The following is a 20,459-nucleotide window of genomic DNA, read 5'->3' as shown; positions in this document are numbered from 1 at the left end:
AGTTTTCATAAACCCCTTTCCCGAACTAGTTCATCTTTTTGAGGTGGAGGGATTGCAACACTGCATCGACTTCCTAAGTTTTTGATTGAATCTTATGAGTAAATTTTCAAACTGCAGGTCCTTTCTTCTGTCATTTACTTAATCTGAGTTTTTTTAGGCTTTCATTGGTTATTTCCATACAGATTTCAGGAGGTGGGAGAAAATTCTCCCAGAACTTAAAATTTCCACCTCCTTTTTGGTAAAGGATTATGATTCCTGAATCAAACTGTGAAATGTCGTTCTCATAGTCTCGTTCCAAGGGCTCTTTCCAAAATCTTCACTGAATGTCTGACAATCTCCACTTGCAGCTCGTTTCGAGTGATGTTCCCACGATGATTTTAAGTACTCAGGAAGGGTTATCTTTATCATTCCTGTAGCTCCATCTATCACTGGTATAATGTCAGCCTTCTTCAATTTCCAAGTCGTCTTCACCTCATTTTTCAGATCATTTCAGATCCTGGTATTTGGTCATTTTCCTGATTTCTGTGGCATTTAGTCCAAAGTCATGGGGAACTGAAACCTCAATCAACAATGCTGACTTTTTCTTTTTGTGTTTGAGCTCGATGTCCCGACACAATGCTTTGTTTGTGGTGTCCCCACTTCCCACCATTTTCTTAAAGGCATTCATGTCATGTACTTGGACTTGAGCATTTATGATGACTCATTCTCCATCACAATTAATTTGACGTCTTCAAAGAGCCTTCCTTTTTCGATCCATGTTCTGTCAAGTTCTTTTTTTAAATCTTCCTGCTCTTTTATCATTCTCCTATTTGTCAGAGTATATCCACGACTTATTTTTGTAGTTTTTCTTGTTTTTTTTCATTGCAATCATTGGGGCTGTGTTTGTTTATTTCTGTTTCATTTTACTGTGTAGTATCCAACATTTGTACCTGTTTTTGGAAGTTGTTGCTAAATTAATTAAGGATCCTTTTTCTGGTTTATTGTTTTCTTGCTCATGTACACATCTCATACTATAGTCTGTTGAGCTTTTCACATATTCTGACAGTCCAACACACGATGTTCTGTGCACTTGGTTAAGCTCAATCATACCACCTCTTCATTCTCATTTTGGCAAGTACAACCTCAGTATGCATAGAATTTTAGAGAACATCTTGTGAGTAGTTCGAAGCTTCCTTATTTTGGTGATTAAATTGTTGATCTGCAATTGTGGCCGGTTTATAATTGCACAGCGACATTGGAATACCAACAATGCAATATGGTTTATAGCTTTGGTTTTGTTAATTGTAGAAAGCAATGACTTCAGAATTAGTCTCATTCTGTTTTGGGACTCTGCTGATTATTTTATGCATTTTTTGTGTTGTAACTGGGGCCTTCTCTTCTGAGGTATTTGCAGGATGCTTCGTTTTCTCGTTCCTGTATTGTTGTCTGTTGTTTTTGTGTGGATTTTTGGTATGCTCTCCTGCATCTCTCCTCACATGCACATTCAAATCACATTTTTCAGAGAAACCCTTCTCACATGTGGAGCATTTGTAAAGACGTTCTCCTGTGTGGATCCTCATATGTATATTCAAGGTGCTTTTTCGAGAGAAACCTTTATCACATGTGGAGCATTTGTAAGGACGCTCTCCTGTGTGGATCCTCGAATGTATATTGAAATGGCCTTTTCGAGAGAAACCTTTAGCACATGTGGAGCATTTGTAACGATGTTCTCCTGTGTGGATCCTCATATGCTTATTCAAACTGCATTTCCGAGAGAAATCTTTATCACATGTGGAGCATTTGTAAGGACGCTCTCCTGTGTGGATCCTCATATGTATATTCAAATGGCTTTTACGAGAGAAACCTTTATCACATGTGGAGCATTTGTAAGGACGTTCTCCTGTGTGGATCCTCATATGCATATTTAAATCACCTTTTTGAAAGAAAGCTTTATCACATATGGAGCATTTGTGAGGTCGCTCTCCTCTGTGGATCCTCATATGCATATTTAAATCACCTTCTTGAAAGAAAGCTTTATCACATATGGAGCATTTGTGAGGTCGCTCTCCTCTGTGGATCCTCATATGCATATTTAAATCACCTTTTTGAAAGAAAGCTTTATCACATATGGAGCATTTGTGAGGTTGCTGTCCTGTGTGAATCATCATATGCTTAATCAAGGCACATTTATAAGAGAAATCTTTATCACATGTGGAGCATTTGTAAGGACGTTCTCCTGTGTGGATCCTCATATGCTTATTCAAACTGCATTTCCGAGAGAAATCTTTATCACATGTGGAGCATTTGTAAGGACGCTCTCCTGTGTGGATCCTCATATGTATATTCAAATGGCTTTTACGAGAGAAATCTTTATCACATGTGGAGCATTTGTAAGGACGTTCTCCTGTGTGGATCCTCATATGCTTATTTAAAGTACCTTTTTGAAAGAAAGCTTTATCACATATGGAGCATTTGTGAGGTCGCTCTCCTCTGTGGATCCTCATATGCTTATTTAAATCACCTTTTTGAAAGAAACCTTTATCACATATGGAGCATTTGTGAGGTCGCTGTCCTGTGTGAATCATCATATGCTTAATCAAGGCATATTTATAAGAGAAATCTTTATCACATGTGGAGCATTTGTAAGGACGCTCTCCTGTGTGGATCCTCGAATGTTCATTCAAACTGCTTTTTCGAGAGAAACCTTTATCACAAACAGAGGATTTGTGTGGGCGTTCTCCTCTGTGGGTCCTCATGTGCATTTTGATGTTTCTCGGTGAAGTAAAATCTGCACTGCATATATTACACTTATAACACATTTGACTTTCGATAACCTTTTGGGGTTTGATTAATTTAACATTGGTCTTTGTGCTGTTTTCACCAGACGTGCACTTGTATTTTGAAGGTTGTGAGTCTTGTTCTTGGGATTGGTTGTTCAAAATAGACATCTTCACTATCAAGCTGCTCCTGGACCTCATCTGGCTAACTGGACTTCTTGATTGTTCTGCAAAAACAAACTCGAAGTTATTTTTCGTAAAACTCAAAATGCAAGATATTTATTGATTTCAAAAATTTAAGAAACCCTGAATTCAAAAGATTGAATGTTCTTTTTGTAGGTTTCTGCTCATGTGTTGCAGTACAGGCAGTGCTGCCATTTGCCAAATAAACATCTGAATCTTCCTTTCCAGAAGCAGATCTTAAAGTTTTTGAGAAATATGAACCGTTGTGCCATCGAGATTCCACATTTACAAGATAGACATCACTTGAAAATAATGAAGGACGTCAAGTGTAAAACACTGCCAAATGTAAACCTAGTCAATAGGTGGTATGCAATAGACGTCATTTCCGCTGTTAGAACGAGGCTCCATAAAGCTGCCACTATTACGGGAAATCAATCGAGGTGTTTAAAACGAGAAATATATACATACATATATATTGTTGTGGTTTCCCGCCGGCGCGAAGCCACGAGCACGACCCTCGATGAAGCAGTGGGGCAGTCTCGGCTCGATCGCCCGGAATATACAGATCGCCGGCCCGGGTAAGTCCGGGTCGATGTGTCATGGTTATTTTGGACCAAAATATGCCAATGGGGAGATCACGTGGGGTAGGGTTAATTGCCAACTTCAACGTACCTAAGTACCCACGTGATCCAGCTCCCGGGGTACTTCACCCTCGGCGGAACTCGTACGGAAGTGAGCCGCTTAAGCAGCCTGTTCCGTGTGCGTAGCCGAGCGGTGATATCGCCGAATTCCATCGGCCCGAATGTCCCCTTACGGCGGCCCAACGGCCTTCTAATTCCTAACACACAACATGCTCAGTTAATGAAAGAATCGACGCGACGAGCTGAAAACATTTAACAACTAGAACGGGCACTCAAAGAGCGCATACCTTCGCCGCCACTACTTTTTTTGTTCTTGGTATGAGTGTGGGAACTGGTTTCATATGAATGGTCTTATGACACAAACCACATATCTATAATGTCATGACCCCCCCCCGACTTTCGGGGGCTACGGACTAAACAACAATCAACTCACGTCGTTTTGGCGAGTCTGCATTCGCAAGTTCGGTGAATACAACGTTTGAACAAGAGAAGGTATTCTCGTTTGATGCTGGTTTCATGCAAATCGAATAAGAATTGACTGAGTTATGCCGAAAACCGCATATTTTTCAAGGGCGTGAGACCCCCCAACATTTTAGCCCAACCGGTGACATGTGTTATGAGGTCATTGTGTCACAAGATTGGGCATTAAATTCTGAACATTTTGGTGCTGGATTCATGTAAAGCGGACAAGAATTGACCGCGTTATGACAAAAACCGCATATTTTTCAAGGTCGTGACCTCCCTGACCTTTGACCCCTAACCGGTAACAAGATTATGGGCGTCATTGTGTCATATTGCATATCACAAGATGAGGCGTTGAATTCTGAACATTTTGGCGTTAGTTGCATGCAAATTGAATAAAAATTGACCGTGTTATCGTAAAAAGACGATTTTGACCTTTCCGTGACCTTGACCTTGACCTTTGAGCCGAACGATCCTAAAATCTAATCGAATGCTTCCTGGCTAATAACCAATCATCCCACCAAATTTCATGCAATTTGGTTTAATACTTTTTGAGTTATACGAATGACAAGATTACAAATAAATAAATACATTCCCTGATCAAAACATAACCTTTCGCAGAATGCGAAGGTAATTAGGGTTTATTTATACAGTAATCGGGGAACTAGGGAAGCACACAAGAGCAGAACTATACTGAATACAATAAAGGCAATGCAATCATTTACAGCACACAAAGCACTTAACAGTTCTCTACTTGCAAGATGGGCCCACGGACACAAGCACGCACACACACACCCAAGAAATGGTGGCTGACGCCTTTAATACGGACTTCAGCTCAGAGGGACACATGAGCTGAAGTCCAGGCCTATCTCGAACCTCTCCACCTTGTGTGGTCTTCAAGCTGTTCGGACCCGGGCTCCAGCGAGGGCGAGCTGGATCCAATCGCAGTGAGCCGCGATCCTTCCCGAGCTCTAGCGGATCACCTCGCGCTCCGGACCACGTGCTGGTGAGATGAAACACCGAGCCTTCCCGAAGATGCGTCGCTTTCCAAGTAGAGCCAGCCAAACCAAGATGAGGCCACAAAGCAGAACAAAGGCCGAACCAAGATAACTCAGAACCAGCACTTTGAACCACCGACTGCACAGCCAACTCGAAGAAGCACCAGCAGAACAACAGCCTCGAACCAACTCGACCACCCTTAAACCAGGCCAGAGAAGAACCACGACAACCCGAACCAACTCCTCTGATGAACAACTCTCCGATCAACCAGGTCCTCCGTTGAACCACCAACAACCAGTACGAACACTCCCTTGAACAACTCTCAACAAACTCATGACAACCAACCAGCCACAACCCCTCTTCCGATGAACAACTCTCTAACAAGAACCAAGAACCCCCCCCAACAAGACCCAACTCGAGCCAAGCAGTGTCCCTTTTTTATTCCTGTCAGCCCCCTCCCCCGCTCCCGGCGTCACTCATGCCCTCATGCGCCGCACAACCGCGGGTGGGAGGAAGTTGTTTACGTCATTGCATCATGGGATGGGAGAGTTCTTCTTCCTCTTTGCAGAGGAGGGGGAGGGTCGTTCTTCTTTGTCTTCTGATCGAACCCAAGCTACTAAAATGAATCACAGCGCATTTAATCGATTTTTACCCGTTAAACAATGGAAGGCGAGCTATCTATGGAACATGCACTTACCGAGATAACTGAGCTACAGGACCTGAATCATGAGTGCGATAATGGTTTCCAGATCCGCAAATATATATATATATATATATATATATATATATATATATATATATATATATATATATATATATATATATATATATATATATATATATATATATATATATATATATATATATATATATATATACTGTTACGAATTTGGGAATTCGATTGCACACAACATACAGGATCCTTTAGTCAGCTATGTCGATAAGTGCTTGTTCCCAAGATAGCTCAACTTTCATTGTTTAAATGTTCAGAAATCGATTAGATGTGCTGCGGATCGATTTAATAGTTAGGGAACGAACAATAGAGACATCCCTCCCCCTCTTCTGCAAAGAGGAAGGAGAATCCTGCCGTCCCGTGACTCATGATGTCAACAACTCCCTCCCAACTGTGGTTGAGCGGGGGGGGGGGGGGGGGGATGGATCATTAGGGCATGAGTCACGCCGGGCGTGGGGGAGGGGGGGCAGAGAAGGATAAGGACGAGATCCTTTCTTTGTTCTTGGTTAGCAGGCTTTTTGCTTCGGCAGAGTAGCGGTTCAGTAGACCGTCGGGTCCTGCTTGGCTTGCGTTAGGGTTGAGGCCTTCGGAAGCTTTTTGCTTTGGTGGTTCAGTGAGCTTCGCCTTCTGTTTGGTTCGGGAGAGCTTTTTGCTTCGAGCTGCTCTGTTCTGGAAGGAAGTTGAGCCGGTTGCTGGGATTGAGCTGCGAATGGTGGCTTCTTCTTCTTCTTCTTGGTTCGTGGAGCTCTTTGTTCTCCATTTTGGTTCCCGGCTTGGTGCGACTCATTGGCCTCTTCTTGGAAGTGGTTCCTCGGAGAAGCGACGCATCGACGGGAAGGATCGGCGCCTCGTCTCACCAGCACATGTTGAGAAGCGTGGGAGGTGGTTCCTCAGGGAAGCGACGCATCGACGGGAAGGATCGGTGCCTCGTCTCACCAGCACGTGTTGACAAGTGCGGGAGAATTCGTGGGAGCTCAGGAAGGATCACGGCTCACGGCGATTGGATCCAGTTCGCTCTCGCTGAAGCCCGGGTCCGATAAACTTGAAGACCACACGAGGTGGAGAGGTTCGAGATAGGTTCTGGGTTTCAGCTCACCTGTCCTCCGAGCTGGAGCTCGTTATTAAAGGCCTCTGCCACCATTTCTTGGGTGTGTGTGTGTGCATACGTGTGTCCGTGGGCCCATCTAATAAGTAGGAACTGCTGGTAAGTGCAAGTGACTGTACATAATAAGTAGACGGTTGTCGTTCTTTTGTCATGCTTTTGTTGCTTGCATAGGTGCATACGTGCTTTGCCTTGTATAATTGCATACATGTTTTGCCTTGTTTAATTGCATACGTGCTTTATTATAATAAATGTCCTTGTGTGAATGTAAACCTGTTTGTTGCGTCCATTCCCTCATTGAACCGCCCCATCTTGCACTCGGAATATAGTTGGTTTTTAAATAACCGATAAATATAAACGGGTCCGGCGAGGTCTGGCGATAATACCCGCTCGGCTATCCCAGAACGGAACGGACCGCTTAAGCGATTCGTGTCCAAGCGGGCCTTCGCCGAGGTATAGTCCCTCGGTAGGTTACCCACGCGGGTACTTCGGTATATCGATATTCGGCGATTGACCCTATTTCGCGCGGGTAGAATACGGACTGGGCCGTGGTGGGATAAAAACCCACCCATGACTGGTTTCTGACGTTGCTCCAGAAAGTCACGACTGGATTGTCCGTTCGGTGGGCAAAGCAACCGCTATTGGTTAGACGCGGTCGTTCACACGCTGATGGGCAAGAAATCTACAACAATATATACACACGAGCTGGTATGTGTCGCAACCATTTCAGAGGTAAGTATTTCCCCATGCTCGACCTGGTATTACCATAATTTGGTGGTCATAAGCCGCACTATAATTTTGCGACCTCTTGCATTGACTTCCGGTTTGAGGATATATATATATATATATATATATATATATATATATATATATATATATATATATCTTTTTTTTTTTTTTTTACACTTGTTGATCGAACTTGTCATTGCCAGATGCTATATACAACTCATTAAAGTCAAGATTTCCAAACTAGATTGTTTGTGTTTTTCTGTTATATTTTCGCCCATGTGTTGCTGTCATATCCCATCAAAAACGCAATCCTTGTGAAATGATGTACAAATGCTGAAGAAGCCTTTTTTGAATGCACTGTGTGTGTTTTCAGTGACACTGTTGGACTCACCAGGCACTTTTAACCTGCCTTCATTGCCGCTAAACCGCAATTCAAATAGACTTTTATTCCGCGAGCCGAGACTATGTACACACATTAAAAAAAAACAGTTTTCAGTGTTCATACGAGAGTGGCAATTTCAAATAGGTTAACAACAAATGTTGTTCCTGAATTCAATTCGCACTCAGAAATACAGGAATAGGAGAAATATCAATGGATGAGAGGTGCTGGGTTCGTACCATTTTCTGTTAATACAATGAGCTCGTGGTGGTAGTGGTCACAACAGATGGACGCTTCTCCTCTCACCAACAGATGCAAAATCTAGGATAATTACCTCCGCCACCAAAAGTGGAAGGGTACGTTTTCACCCATTTCTGTCCGTTTGTCTGCAGGATATCTCAAAATGCTGTCGACGGATTCAGATGAAATTTGGTGGACAGGTCGGGTGTGTGACAAGGACAAACTGATTAGATTTTGGTGAAGATCCGGATCCGGCTGCTAGAAATTTTAAAGTAATTCTTCACCGTTGAGAGATAGGGCAAAATACATAAATAGCATGATATCTCAAAAAAGTGTGTACAGATTCGAACGAAACATGGTGGACACTTGTGTGTGTGTGTGTGTGTGTGTGACTAGGAAGAATTGAGCCAAATCGGGATCTGGTTCCAATATTTTTAAAAGTGATTCTTCACCATTAAGAGATGGGGCTAAAAACGACATACGACATGATTTTTAAAAAAGTTATTGGGCTCGATATGGGTAGATCGTGTTTGGGATATGGGTAAACATGTTTCACTGGATCAGACATTGTATGGTGGAGTTATGCACTCTACCAAGTGCCCTTCTTTTTTATCATGGCCCCGGAACCATACAAATATGTATATATATATATATATATATATATATATATATATATATATATATATATATATATATATATATATATATATAAAGCCTGGTGTTGGCGCAGTGGTTAGGGCAGTGGCTTGGGATCCAAAAAGGTCCTGAGCTGCAGAACAAGCCCCGTTGGGCCACTGAATTAATACACCAGGGGGTTGACTCAGCCTGTCATCCTTCCGAGGTCGGCGAAATGAGTACCAGTATACTGGGCCGGTGTATACCCCGGTTAAAATAGGTGTACCATATCCCTGTGTCATAAGAGGCGACCAGGGTTGCGTCAGGAAGGGCATCCGGCATAAAACATGTGCCAAATCACTGTGCGGATCATACGGATGATCTGCTGTGGCGACCCCTAACGGGAGCAGCTGAAAGAAGAAGATATATATATATATATATATATATATATATATATATATATATATATATATATATATATATATATATATATATATATATAATGGCACCAAAAGCTCACACAACTCCCACCTGTCCCAAACACGATTTATCGTAAATAGCATCACTTTAAACTAACCCTGTGTTTCGGAAAGCCCCAGATATGATCTACCCATCGGTGTTAAGAAGCACTAAGGTTTGAGAAGAAACAAGCACGTCTATGAACCCTTGTGCCTTTCATGGGCCCAGAGCATCAAGAGTTGTTTCTGGTTCAGGCTGCAAGATATTAACTTTTGATCAGAAAGTATCAAGTTGTTCAGAAAGTTCTCCAAACCTTTTGTTGTGCAGAGGTACACTTCCAAATGTTTTCAGATGCTTTTAAAAGTTGGCGAGTCGTTTCATGGTGCAATCCTTATTTGGCAGGCATGCTATACATCCAAGCCACATGGTGACTATTGTCACAAGGGATTCTGTGGATGCATGCCGAACAATCTGAGGCAGATCACATCATTTCAAGTCACGTGTTGTCTGTGTTAATTCGTACCTTATGGTGCTGCATTTGTCGAATTAATCGTTTGTGTTAATCACGGCCTACTTCAGCCGGCGACTGTAAAATGGTGTACCTTTGTCTCCATATTCCTCATTTTGCTTCTTTCGTTCCAAATATTTCACTTCAACCTCAAAATTATCATAATTCTTATGCTCATTTCAAAAAAAAATAACAATTCACTCCATAGAAATCTCATTCCACTTGAATTTCCTTCTGCCTGTACTTTCTGTTCACCATTCCCCCCCCCCTTTTTCTCAAACACTTCAAGCTCTTCATTGAAGAAAAATGCTTCCTCCTTTAAAATGCTTCACTTTCCTTATTTTTACATCAAGAGTACCTCATCTTCACCATCATCTATTCCTCTTCTTCTTAAGATTACCTTTGTCCAATATTGGAATTTGGAATCAGCATTCCTCCACTTCATGTCACCCTTTCTGCATCCCACTTCACCCTACCCTCTCAATGCTTCCCCCCACACCCACCACCACAATGCTTACCCTGCACCTGAGCAACTCAAACGTTGCAAATTACCACACCCCTCAAAGCCTTCCTCAAATCTTGTACCTACAATACCCACTACCCCCTGCCAACACAGCCCTGCACCCTCCCAATGCCACCTCCCGATCCCCAACTTTATAGACCTCAGTCAACCAAGGTCTCTGCTCTAACATGATAGATCTCTCAATCCAGGCCACTGCTAATGAACCAGACATCATCTATTTCACAGAATCCTTCCTTTCACAGGATGTCCCTGACTTTTTCGTGTCTCTCCCTGACTTGTCTCTCATTTGTTTGGCCTCAACCACACCCATGTGGTGGAGTTGCACTTTCCATCAACAACAATCTCTCTCTGCCTTTGCACTGATTTCTCGGGGTATTTGACTTCTCCCTCTACTGAACGATCAATTCATTTACGCATCGTGATTTTGAGAATACTTTTAACAAGTTGTTAGCTTGGCCTGTTAGCTTGTTAGCTTAACAAGTTGTTACTTTTAACAGCTTGGCCACTAACCCTAACCCTAATACTTTTAACAAGACGAGGATACGAAGCTCCTCGTCCTCTTAATGATGACGTCATAAAAACGAATATGACGTCATTGTGATGTATCAGGTTTGCGAAAAATTATCTGTGCTAATGCCCGGCTTGATTCCCGCAAACAAAATTCAAACAGCTTGCCTAGTTTCGGAGATAATGGTAGAGGCGATTTCCATTCACGTCGATACTATGACGTCAACTTTTTTTCTCGGAAGAATTTCCAAAATTGGAGATGGTTACTGCCTGCGTGTGGGCTTTTTGCATACACATGGCAAGTTTCATGAAGATCCAATGAAAACTCTGGGTTGTGAAACAAAAAATGTCAAAAAATTGATATGACATCATAGTGATGTATCATATGTGCGGCAATTCATCTCTGCTAATGCCCTGTTCGATTCCCTCAAACAGTATTCAAAAAGCTTGCCTAGTTTCGGAGATAATTTTTAGGCGATTTCCATTAGCGGAGATATTTTGATGTCATAACTTTTTTTCTCGGATAAATTTTCAAAATCGGAGATGGTTACTCTCTGAGCAGGGTATTTTTTACTTAATTTATGCCAAGTTTCAGGAAGTTTCGATGAAAACTGTAGGCTGTGAAACAAAAAAGTCCACAAGAAGAAGATGTAGAACAACAACATGAGTAAGATTTTGAGATCCTCCACGAGGATCTAAAAATCTGACTCATCATTATGCCAGCTAAAACACAACAGTTGTTGCATGGACTCGAAGAACCACTTTATGTGACAGTTTCATCAGGCTGGGGCAACGCAGAAAGACGTCAGGCAAACAGATGGTATGACTGCCACCTGCAGATCCTGCCTGACCTCAGGAAGAAGCCTTCTGAGGATCGGAACCTCTTCACAAACCCCAGGAGCCGGTGATAATCCTGTCTGAGAAGCCTGCTTGAGGACCAATTCACACCGTTTTTGTTTTCCATTTTCTCTCCCTCAGATTGTGTAGGACGATGTCCACTTAATCACTTGGACACATGACTGAATTAAATTCCTTACAGCCCTGCTTAACTGAGCAGATAAATCCTGCCACTTATTGACCTAATCTTGGTTTGTCTGAATCGTGTGAATGCAGCTTCACGGCAGGGAGTCTGCACAGTCGCATTTATCGATGTATATTTTTTATGGGGAGTTCGCCCATCAGAAGGCCTTAAAGCCACTCGAAGGTGGGATTTACAAAAAATAAATTGTGGGAAGAGGAATCACCAGGATTAAATAAAACTTATTCACATCTCTCTTCAACTGGGAACGGTTGATGTTGCTGGGAAACAGGATGCAGGTAGGGAATTACAGAGTTTGGCAGGGCATGGGGGAAAAAAACTGGAGGAATTTCGTACCGTGTTGCCATAAGAAACAGATGGTGTGGGGTTGAGCAGAGACTGCCAAACGGATAATGTGTGTGAAAGAATGCAAAAGTGATGGACAAGGAATGAAAGTTCCTTTGAGTATGTTCCATTATAGTACCTGCAGAAGAGACACAGGGAATCCACAAAGCGTCAAACAAAGAAAGGTTGCAGAGATGATGCCATTTCATGACCGACCAGATTAACAACTCTTCATTAAATTGTCAAGAAGGGACAGAAGACGAGTCAAACATTTTCCAAGATGTGACTGCAGTGTTCCATGACTAAACGTATGGTGGTCTTGAACAGGTGGAGCCTGGCCTCAAGAGGGAAATATCAGAGAGCTCGATACAAGTAGCCAATTCACGAGGAAGCTCTTTTGGCATTGCCAGAAATGTACCTATCCCAACCAAAGTAAGAAGTGATGTCTGGACCAAGAAGGCAGTTGCCATCGAGTTATTAGGCCCCAACCGGTTTCAATGGAGGGGACGAAAGGGTTTCTGTCCAACAGTCACACCTGTGCTTTTTCAGACTTTTTTTCGATACCCTTAAACATATTTCACCGAAACTTGGTACACAGCTTTATTATGATAATTGATATAACCAGTTCGAGTTTCAGGGTATTTCGTCATATTTTCACAGAGTTATGCCCTTATTGGACTTAGAAAATATCACAGTAGGGGACATGTATTGCAAAGCAATACTCGCTCTTCTTGTAATGGTGTTTGGTCCATAACGATGTTGTGAAAAGAGGGGTATCGTGACCTGGACATGGATATGAGGTGGGTCTTCTTTTGATTGATGCTGATGAACCAGTCTTTTCCCAAGTTAATAACATTCTCAAGGTCCCAATCGAGATCGACGCTGGCTTGAAGGTGGAATGAAGCAGGCAGACAGCAAGGATAAGTTCTGTCGCAGGTTGTGTCATCAGCAAAAATGGCGAGCTGAAATGAAATGTTGTGGGGCACATCATTCATGTAAAGCAGAAACATCAAAGGCCCTAACATCGACATGGGCAGCACCTGCATTTATTTTATGGGCTGCAGAAGATTGACCCTCATGCCACACAAAATTTGGTGATCTGTGAGAATTGTGCATTCAGATGCCCAGGAATACCACGCGACTGCAGCTTGTGAATGAGACCCTTGTGCCAAACTATTAAAAGCCTTGGAGATGTCAAGGGCAACAAGTCTGGCCTCACCACACGAGTTTAGACCTCGTTCAAGTGTTCAGTTTTGAGAGAAAGAGCACCATCAGTCACTCAGAAATGATGAAATCTATCCTGAGCATCAGTTTTGAGATTGTGGTCTTCCAGGATAGTGATAACCTGCTCATTGATAAGGCATTCCAATACTTCGATCCTTATGGGAAGAAAGCTGATCGGCTGAGATTTGATTTCTCCCCAAAAACTTTAAAAGGCAGGTACATCTGAAGCCAACTTCCAAAAAGATGAGAAAACCGATTTTGATAAGCATAGGTTGTACAGGTTTGAGAGAACATGGGGCAATTCTGACAAGCACATCTTCAGGACAATTCTGGGGATACGATCTGGTCCAGTAGCTTTTGAAATGTCCAGCCCTTGGATGATTTTCCTACCTTTCCAAGGAGTGATAATGATAGTGGATACGTTAATGTTCACATGGGTGGGACAAGTCAGTAACAATTAATTTTTTGGTCATCAAGTGTGGAGTTTGCAGTGAAATGCTGCACCTCTACAGTTTGCATTGCCCAATGAAGTACAATGCAAAACCACCTCTTGGTTTCCATAATTTTTCTCTGTTTGTTTGTGTGTGGGATATCTCAAAAAAGGTTGTGGACGGATTCCGATGAAACTTGGTGGACACTTTGGGTGTGTGACAAGCAAGAATTGATTCAATTTTGGTGAAGATTCGAATTCGGATCCGATCATTTTTTAAGCGATTCTTCACTATTGACAGATCGGGCTAAACTGATATATAATACTGTTGTGGAGCCGAGTTTCGGCGGTGAGCATGACCGCTAGATGAAGCAGTAGAGTCGGCTCCACCGAACACCCGCAATCTAGATCGTACCTTTCCAATAACTCTGAAGGTACGGGTCCCTTACAGGACCGTGAATCGTCAATAAATCAACCACGTGGGACAGGGTTATTCGTCAAACTTCAAAATACCTCGAGGCCCACGTGGTGAGCTACCGAGGGATTCACACCCTCGATGGAGCTCGAACGGGACGAGCCGTCCCGTGCGCAACCCGAGCGGATGGTTACCGAGGTCCCGTCGGTCCAAATGTACAACTATGGCAGCAACGGCCTTTTTAATCCCCCAACACGCACCGTGCTAAACCAATGAAGGAAAGGACGAGGACGAGCTGAAATAATCAACAGAATGGATATTTATTTACAACTAGCCAAAACCCCGTCACAGATGGATTCCGTTCCATGAGCCCAATATGACAACCAGTGGCGGCTCTTGTAAGAGCAGGATCCCAGTCGATGTACTCCATGGCCTTACCTAATGAGGCCTACAAAACGTCCTTATACACGACATTTTTGGTGTGCACTACTCCTTGTGAAGAAGTCCCCTGATTTGTGCACGTGTCTAATTTGACGCACAAACAGTGTCTAAACTTCTCACGTCACAGTACCGAGAAAAACGTAACGCGACCGCGAGGAGGAGCACAAAATTGGTCCTTCAGTATTAATATATAGATACAATGTTTCTTGTTGCTTTTTTGTGTCAAATTCACATTCTGAGGTAGTCAGCATGTGCAGAAGAGGGTTTTACATTGCAGACGCTATTTTCGAGGAGTGGAATTACACCTCTCAGCCGTGACGGTCTGTCGACGACAGACGTAATGACGTCAGCGAATGACCGATGATGTCATGACGTCCTTACACCTCTCAGCAGTGACGTCACACATCGCCATGTAAAACGAAAAGTGTTTATTCTGCTTCAGAGTTGAAGTTTGACCATTGCCACTATGTGCGATGCACTCTTACAGGTACGAAGTTTCTTTCATTCTCGGTCACAGTACCGAGAAAAATGTGACGCGACCGCAAGGAGGAGCAGAAAATTGGTCGTTCAGTATTAATATATAGATAGGGGGGAGGGAACACACAAAGAGCAGGGTTAAACCGACTAAAAGAAATGCAAGTGTGTACAAGGCACAGAGCACTTAACAATTCCTACTTACAGACTGGGCCCACAGGCACACACGCACACACCCAAAATAAATGATGGCCGCGGCCTTTATTCGGCCCTTCAGCTCGGGAGGGAAGGTGAGCCGAAGGGGAGAACCTGTCTCGCACCTCTCCGCCTCGTGCGGATTTCGATGATCCGGTTCGGCGGGACTCAAACCCGCAACACAATGCAATGATGGATGCCAGCCGGCGCAAAGGTGAACCAGAAAGAACGCCGGCAAGCCAGATGAGACAACCAGGCGATGAGGCTGACAAGGCGACGAGGCTGAGAAGGTGACCTTCTTTTTCTCCCCACCAGACAGAATGCCCCCGAACACTTTTCACCCCTTCTCCAGAGGGGAGGAGCCAACTCCTCGGACCCACTCTCGCTCACTGGATGGTTTTGGCACACAATTGCGCTCATCACCCCCGTGATTGGCCGAAAGGGGCGCCAAGTCCATTCATTGGACACGGGGGGGGGGGGGGGGGGGGTCATGGCGGCTGTCACGGCAGACCGCCCCTCACACAGTGGAGGAGTCCCATTGGACGAAGGACGGAAGCCTCGCTCGCATCACCCCGATTGGGCGAGAGCTGCCGCGAGGTTCTGCCTTGAACTCCACCCAACGCGGGCACTATGTCGTGGGTTCGAGGCAACGAGGTGAAGGCGTGTTGTTGTTGTTATAAGTGTTAAAATCTCTCTTTCTTCTCTCTCACAATTGTTATCTTCTCTAATTCTCGACTCCCTTGATCATGTGCAATTCTGCCGTGGATGGTGTGCCTCCATTTCTCTTTTTCACTTTTCAAATTTCTCTATTCTATCTGTCAATACCGATGTGTTTATTCCACTTATGCGGTCTGTCTACCTCGAATGATGCAATTTACTCAGGTGTGACACTTCATTTTGCCTCGGTTTCTGTGATTTGTTTAAAGATTAAATCGATTCTGTCTGATTGAATATACTTATTCTGACGTGTTCGAAGAACAAAAAAACAAGCAGTCATTGACTGGTACTTACGAAATCGTCAACTTGACCTCTGACCTTGTCAAATAAAAGCTGTCTCGAGAGAAGGTAGCGACGCAAACCAGAAGTTTCTACGATGATTCTGTACCAAACCATCAAAAATCGTAACGTCGACTGAAGCAAAAATCTCCATTTCTCCACGCAATTATTTTTATATTATTTTATCAAAGTCACAAAACCGTAATATTCGGCCATCCACCAACATCCTTTCCATAATCCGACGGCTTAGCGAGTCAGGCATGCGGCCATAACCTTTATTGGGATAAAAAAATGACTTTTAAACATCATCTTTATCGAAAACACCGTCAGCAGGCACACGGAAAACCATTACGTGATCAACGTCACCTCTGCTCAAGCGCACTGCACCACAAGACGACCTGTGACGCGGCGAGTGAAATATTTTTATGGAATCTTAAAACATCTCCAAAACATCCGATTTTTACCAGAATTTCGACAACCGAGTTTTAAGCGTCCTAAGCGATCGCAAACACCGAAGACAAAATTAAAATCGAAGTTAAAACGAACTCGTAACGTCGAGCGAAGCAAAAATACTCCATTTCTCCACGTAAATTTACGGAATTATGTTTGACCTCACTGTGACCTTGACCTTTGACCGATTTTGACCAAAATCTAATCAGCGCTAGCCATCACCCTCCTGAATCACGTGGTGTAAGTTAACATTGGTCGCTTCTTCCGTTCTCGAGTTATCGTGCCCACAAACAAACACCCAAACACACAAACAAACACACAAACTAACAAACAAACAAACAAACAAACAAGCAGTCATAGACTGGTACTTACGAAATTGTCAACTTGATCTCTGACCTTGTCTAATAAAAGCTGTCTCTAGAGAAGGTAGCGACGCAAACCAGAAGTTTCTACGATTATTCTGTTCCAAACCATCAAAAATCGAATGTTTGACCTCACTGTGACCTTTACCGTTGACCGATTTTGACCAAAATCTAATCAGCACTAGCCATCACCCTCCTGAATCACGTGGTGTAATTTGACATTGGTGGCTTCTTCCGTTCTCGAGTTATCGTGCCTACAAACAAACAAACAAACAAACAAACAAACAAACAGAAACGGAAGTCATCAATATACTTAAGAAATCTTTACATTTCGTCAGTAACAAGCAGTCAGAAACTGGTACTTACGAAATCGTCAACTTGACCTCTGACCTTGTCTAATAAAAGCTGTCTCTCGAGAAGGTAGCGACGCAAACCAGAAGTTTCGACGATGATTCTGTATCAAACCATCAAAAATCGTAACGTCGACCGAAGCCAAAATCTCCATTTCTCCACGCAAAACCTCAACGTAACTCAACGATGCGTCTGCTCGAGCGCGCTGCATCATGGGACGACCCGTGACGCGTCGAGTGAAATATTTTTTATGCAATCTTAAAACGTCTCCAAAACATCCGATTTTTACCAGAATTTCGACAACCGAGTTTTAAGCATCCGAAGCGATCGCAAAAACCGAAGACAAAATTAAAATCGAAGTTAAAACGAACTCGTAACGTCGAGCGAAGCAAAAATACTCCATTTCTCCAACATGAATTTACGGAATTATGTTTGACCTCACTGTGACCTTGACCTTTGACCGATTTTGACCAAAATCTAATCAGCACTAGCCATCACCCTCCTGAATCACGTGGTGTAATTTGACATTGGTAGCTTCTTCCGTTCTCGAGTTATCGTGCCAACAAACAAACAAACAAACAAACAAGCAGTCATAGACTGGTACTTACGAAATCGTCAACTTGACCTCTGATCTTGTCTAATAAAAGCTGTCTCTAGAGAAGGTAGCGACGCAAACCAGAAGTTTCTACGATGATTCTGTTCCAAACAATCAAAAATCGAATGTTTGACATCACTGTGGCCTTGACCGTTGACCGATTTTGACCAAAATCTAATCAGCACTAGCCATCACCCTCCTGAATCACGTGGTGTAATTTGACATTGGTAACTTCTCCCGTTCTCGAGTTATCGTGCCTACAAACAAACAAACAAACAGAAACGGAAGTCATCAATATACTTACGAAATCTTTAGATTTCGTAAGTAACAAACAAACAGAAGTCATCAATATAGATTTCGTAAGTAACAAGCAGTCATAGACTGGTACTTACGAAATCAACTTGACCTCTGACCTTGTCCAATAAAAGCTGTCTCTCAAGAAGGTAGCGACGCAAACCAGAAGTTTCTACGATGATTCTGTACCAAACCATCAAAATCGAATGTTTGACCTCACTGTGACCTTGACCTTTGAACGATTTTGACCAAAATCTAATCAGCACTAGCCATCACCCTCCTGAATCACGTGGTGCAATTTGACATTGGTAGCTTCTTCCGTTCTCGAGTTATCATGCCAACAAACAAACACACATACAAACAAACAAACACACAAACACAAATACAAACAAACAAACAAACACACAAACAGAGGATGGAAGTCATCAATATACTTATGAAATCTTTAGATTTCTTAAGTAACAAGCAGTCATAGACTGGCACTTCCGAAATCGTCAACTTGACCTCTGACCTTGTCTGATAAAAGCTGTCTCTCGAGAAGGTAGCGACGCAAACCAGAAGTTTCTACGATGATTCTGTACCAAACCATCAAAAATCGTAACGTCGACCGAAGCAAAAATCTCCATTTCTCCACGCAATTATTTCTTATTATTTTATCAAAGTCACAAACCGTAATATTCGGCCATCCACCAACAATCTTTACATAATCCGACGGCTTAGCGAGTCAGGCATGCGACGATAACCTTTATTGGGATTAAAAAAAGACTTTTAAACATCATCTTTATCGAAAACACCGTCAGCGCGCACACGCAAAACGTTTACGTGACTCAACGACGCGTCTGCTCGAGCGCGCTGCACCACGTGACGAACCGTGACGTGGCGAGTGAAATATGTTTTATACAATCTTAAAACGTCTCCAAAACATCCGATTTTTACCAGAATTTCGACAACCGAGTGTTAAGGCCCGGTCACACCGAGACGTTTTAGCCAACGTATGCCGATTTTTGAATTTTTTTTCTAAAACGCTGGCACACGTTGAATACGTTATGGGTAAGTTTTGATAACATTGAGAGCACGCTGAAAAACACTGTCATATGTCGTTGTATGTTGGCTTTAAACATTGTACTTTTTGGTTGTCCAAATTTTTTCATGCTTGAAATTTCACGACGTATGCCGGCGTATGACTCACACGTTCCGCTACGCTGGCCACAAGTTGTATGCACGGTCTGCGATCGTTGACAGACGTCAACACATGCTACTTGTAAGTTAATCATACGTTGAGACACGCCGCGGTAATGTTTAGCGTGCCCAAAACTTATTTCTAACCTATGATTAACGTGTTGTTAGCACGTTACGCGATCGTTGCCACACATCGACAGACGTTACTTTTAAGTTACTCATAGGCTGAAAGACGTCGGTATAATGGATCGTCCTTGCGTCAGCGTCCACGGCCACGGCCAGGACACTTATTTGCAGCATTCTTCAAACTTTTCTTCAGCATGACGAGGATGTTCACACTTCGATGTCTAGCTTGGCTATGATTCCAATTGTCCATCGGCAGCGTCTATTTAAAATAGTCGAGTTTGAGCGTTTTAACACGTTCAGAAGAAACGCTTCAAATTTCCAAACCCCAGCATCAAAAAACAAAGGCGAGTGACAGCAATTTAAATCGTTCATTGTAAACAATGAAAATAGCTGAGTGGTACCGTTTAAAAGTCGTTGGGTGTAAAAAAAATCCAATTGTTGAGCGCAAGCGTCTACTTTCAATAGTGGGGTTTGAGCGATTCAGCACGTTCAATAGAAACGATTAAAATTTCCGAGCGCCAGCGTCAAAAAACAAAGGCGAGTGACAGCAATTTAAATCGTTCATTGTAAACAATGAAAATAGCTGAGTGGTACTGTTTAAAAGTTGTTGAGTGTAAAAAAAATCCAATTGTTGAGTGCAAGTGTCTCCTTTCAATAGTGGAGATGCAGCCATTTAAATCGTTGAGTGGCAGCCTATGAATAGCAAACCCCACGTCACCGGCAAAGAT

The 20,459-nt window shown here is 42.9% G+C and overlaps 1 protein-coding gene across 1 annotated transcript in view; it reads right to left on the bottom strand.

Annotated features, from left to right (window-relative positions):
• Positions 1–501: 501 nt before the first annotated feature.
• The window catches only part of LOC147021238 (uncharacterized), a 100,248-nt gene continuing 80,290 nt past the window's right edge, over positions 502–20,459 (bottom strand). The window contains exon 4 of the mRNA XM_085891029.1: positions 502–2,683. Coding sequence (XP_085747155.1) covers positions 1,278–2,683 — 1,406 coding nt within the window. The 3' untranslated portion in view covers positions 502–1,277. The remainder of the gene's footprint in view (positions 2,684–20,459) is intronic.

This window comes from Eptatretus burgeri, chromosome 8, assembly GCF_056783735.1.
Source record: "Eptatretus burgeri isolate ZD-2024b chromosome 8, Ebu_testis_v1, whole genome shotgun sequence".
Classification (NCBI taxonomy): domain Eukaryota; kingdom Metazoa; phylum Chordata; class Myxini; order Myxiniformes; family Myxinidae; genus Eptatretus; species Eptatretus burgeri.
The sequence above is the reverse complement of the archived record's forward strand: the minus strand, read 5'-3'. Positions and strand labels throughout refer to the sequence as shown.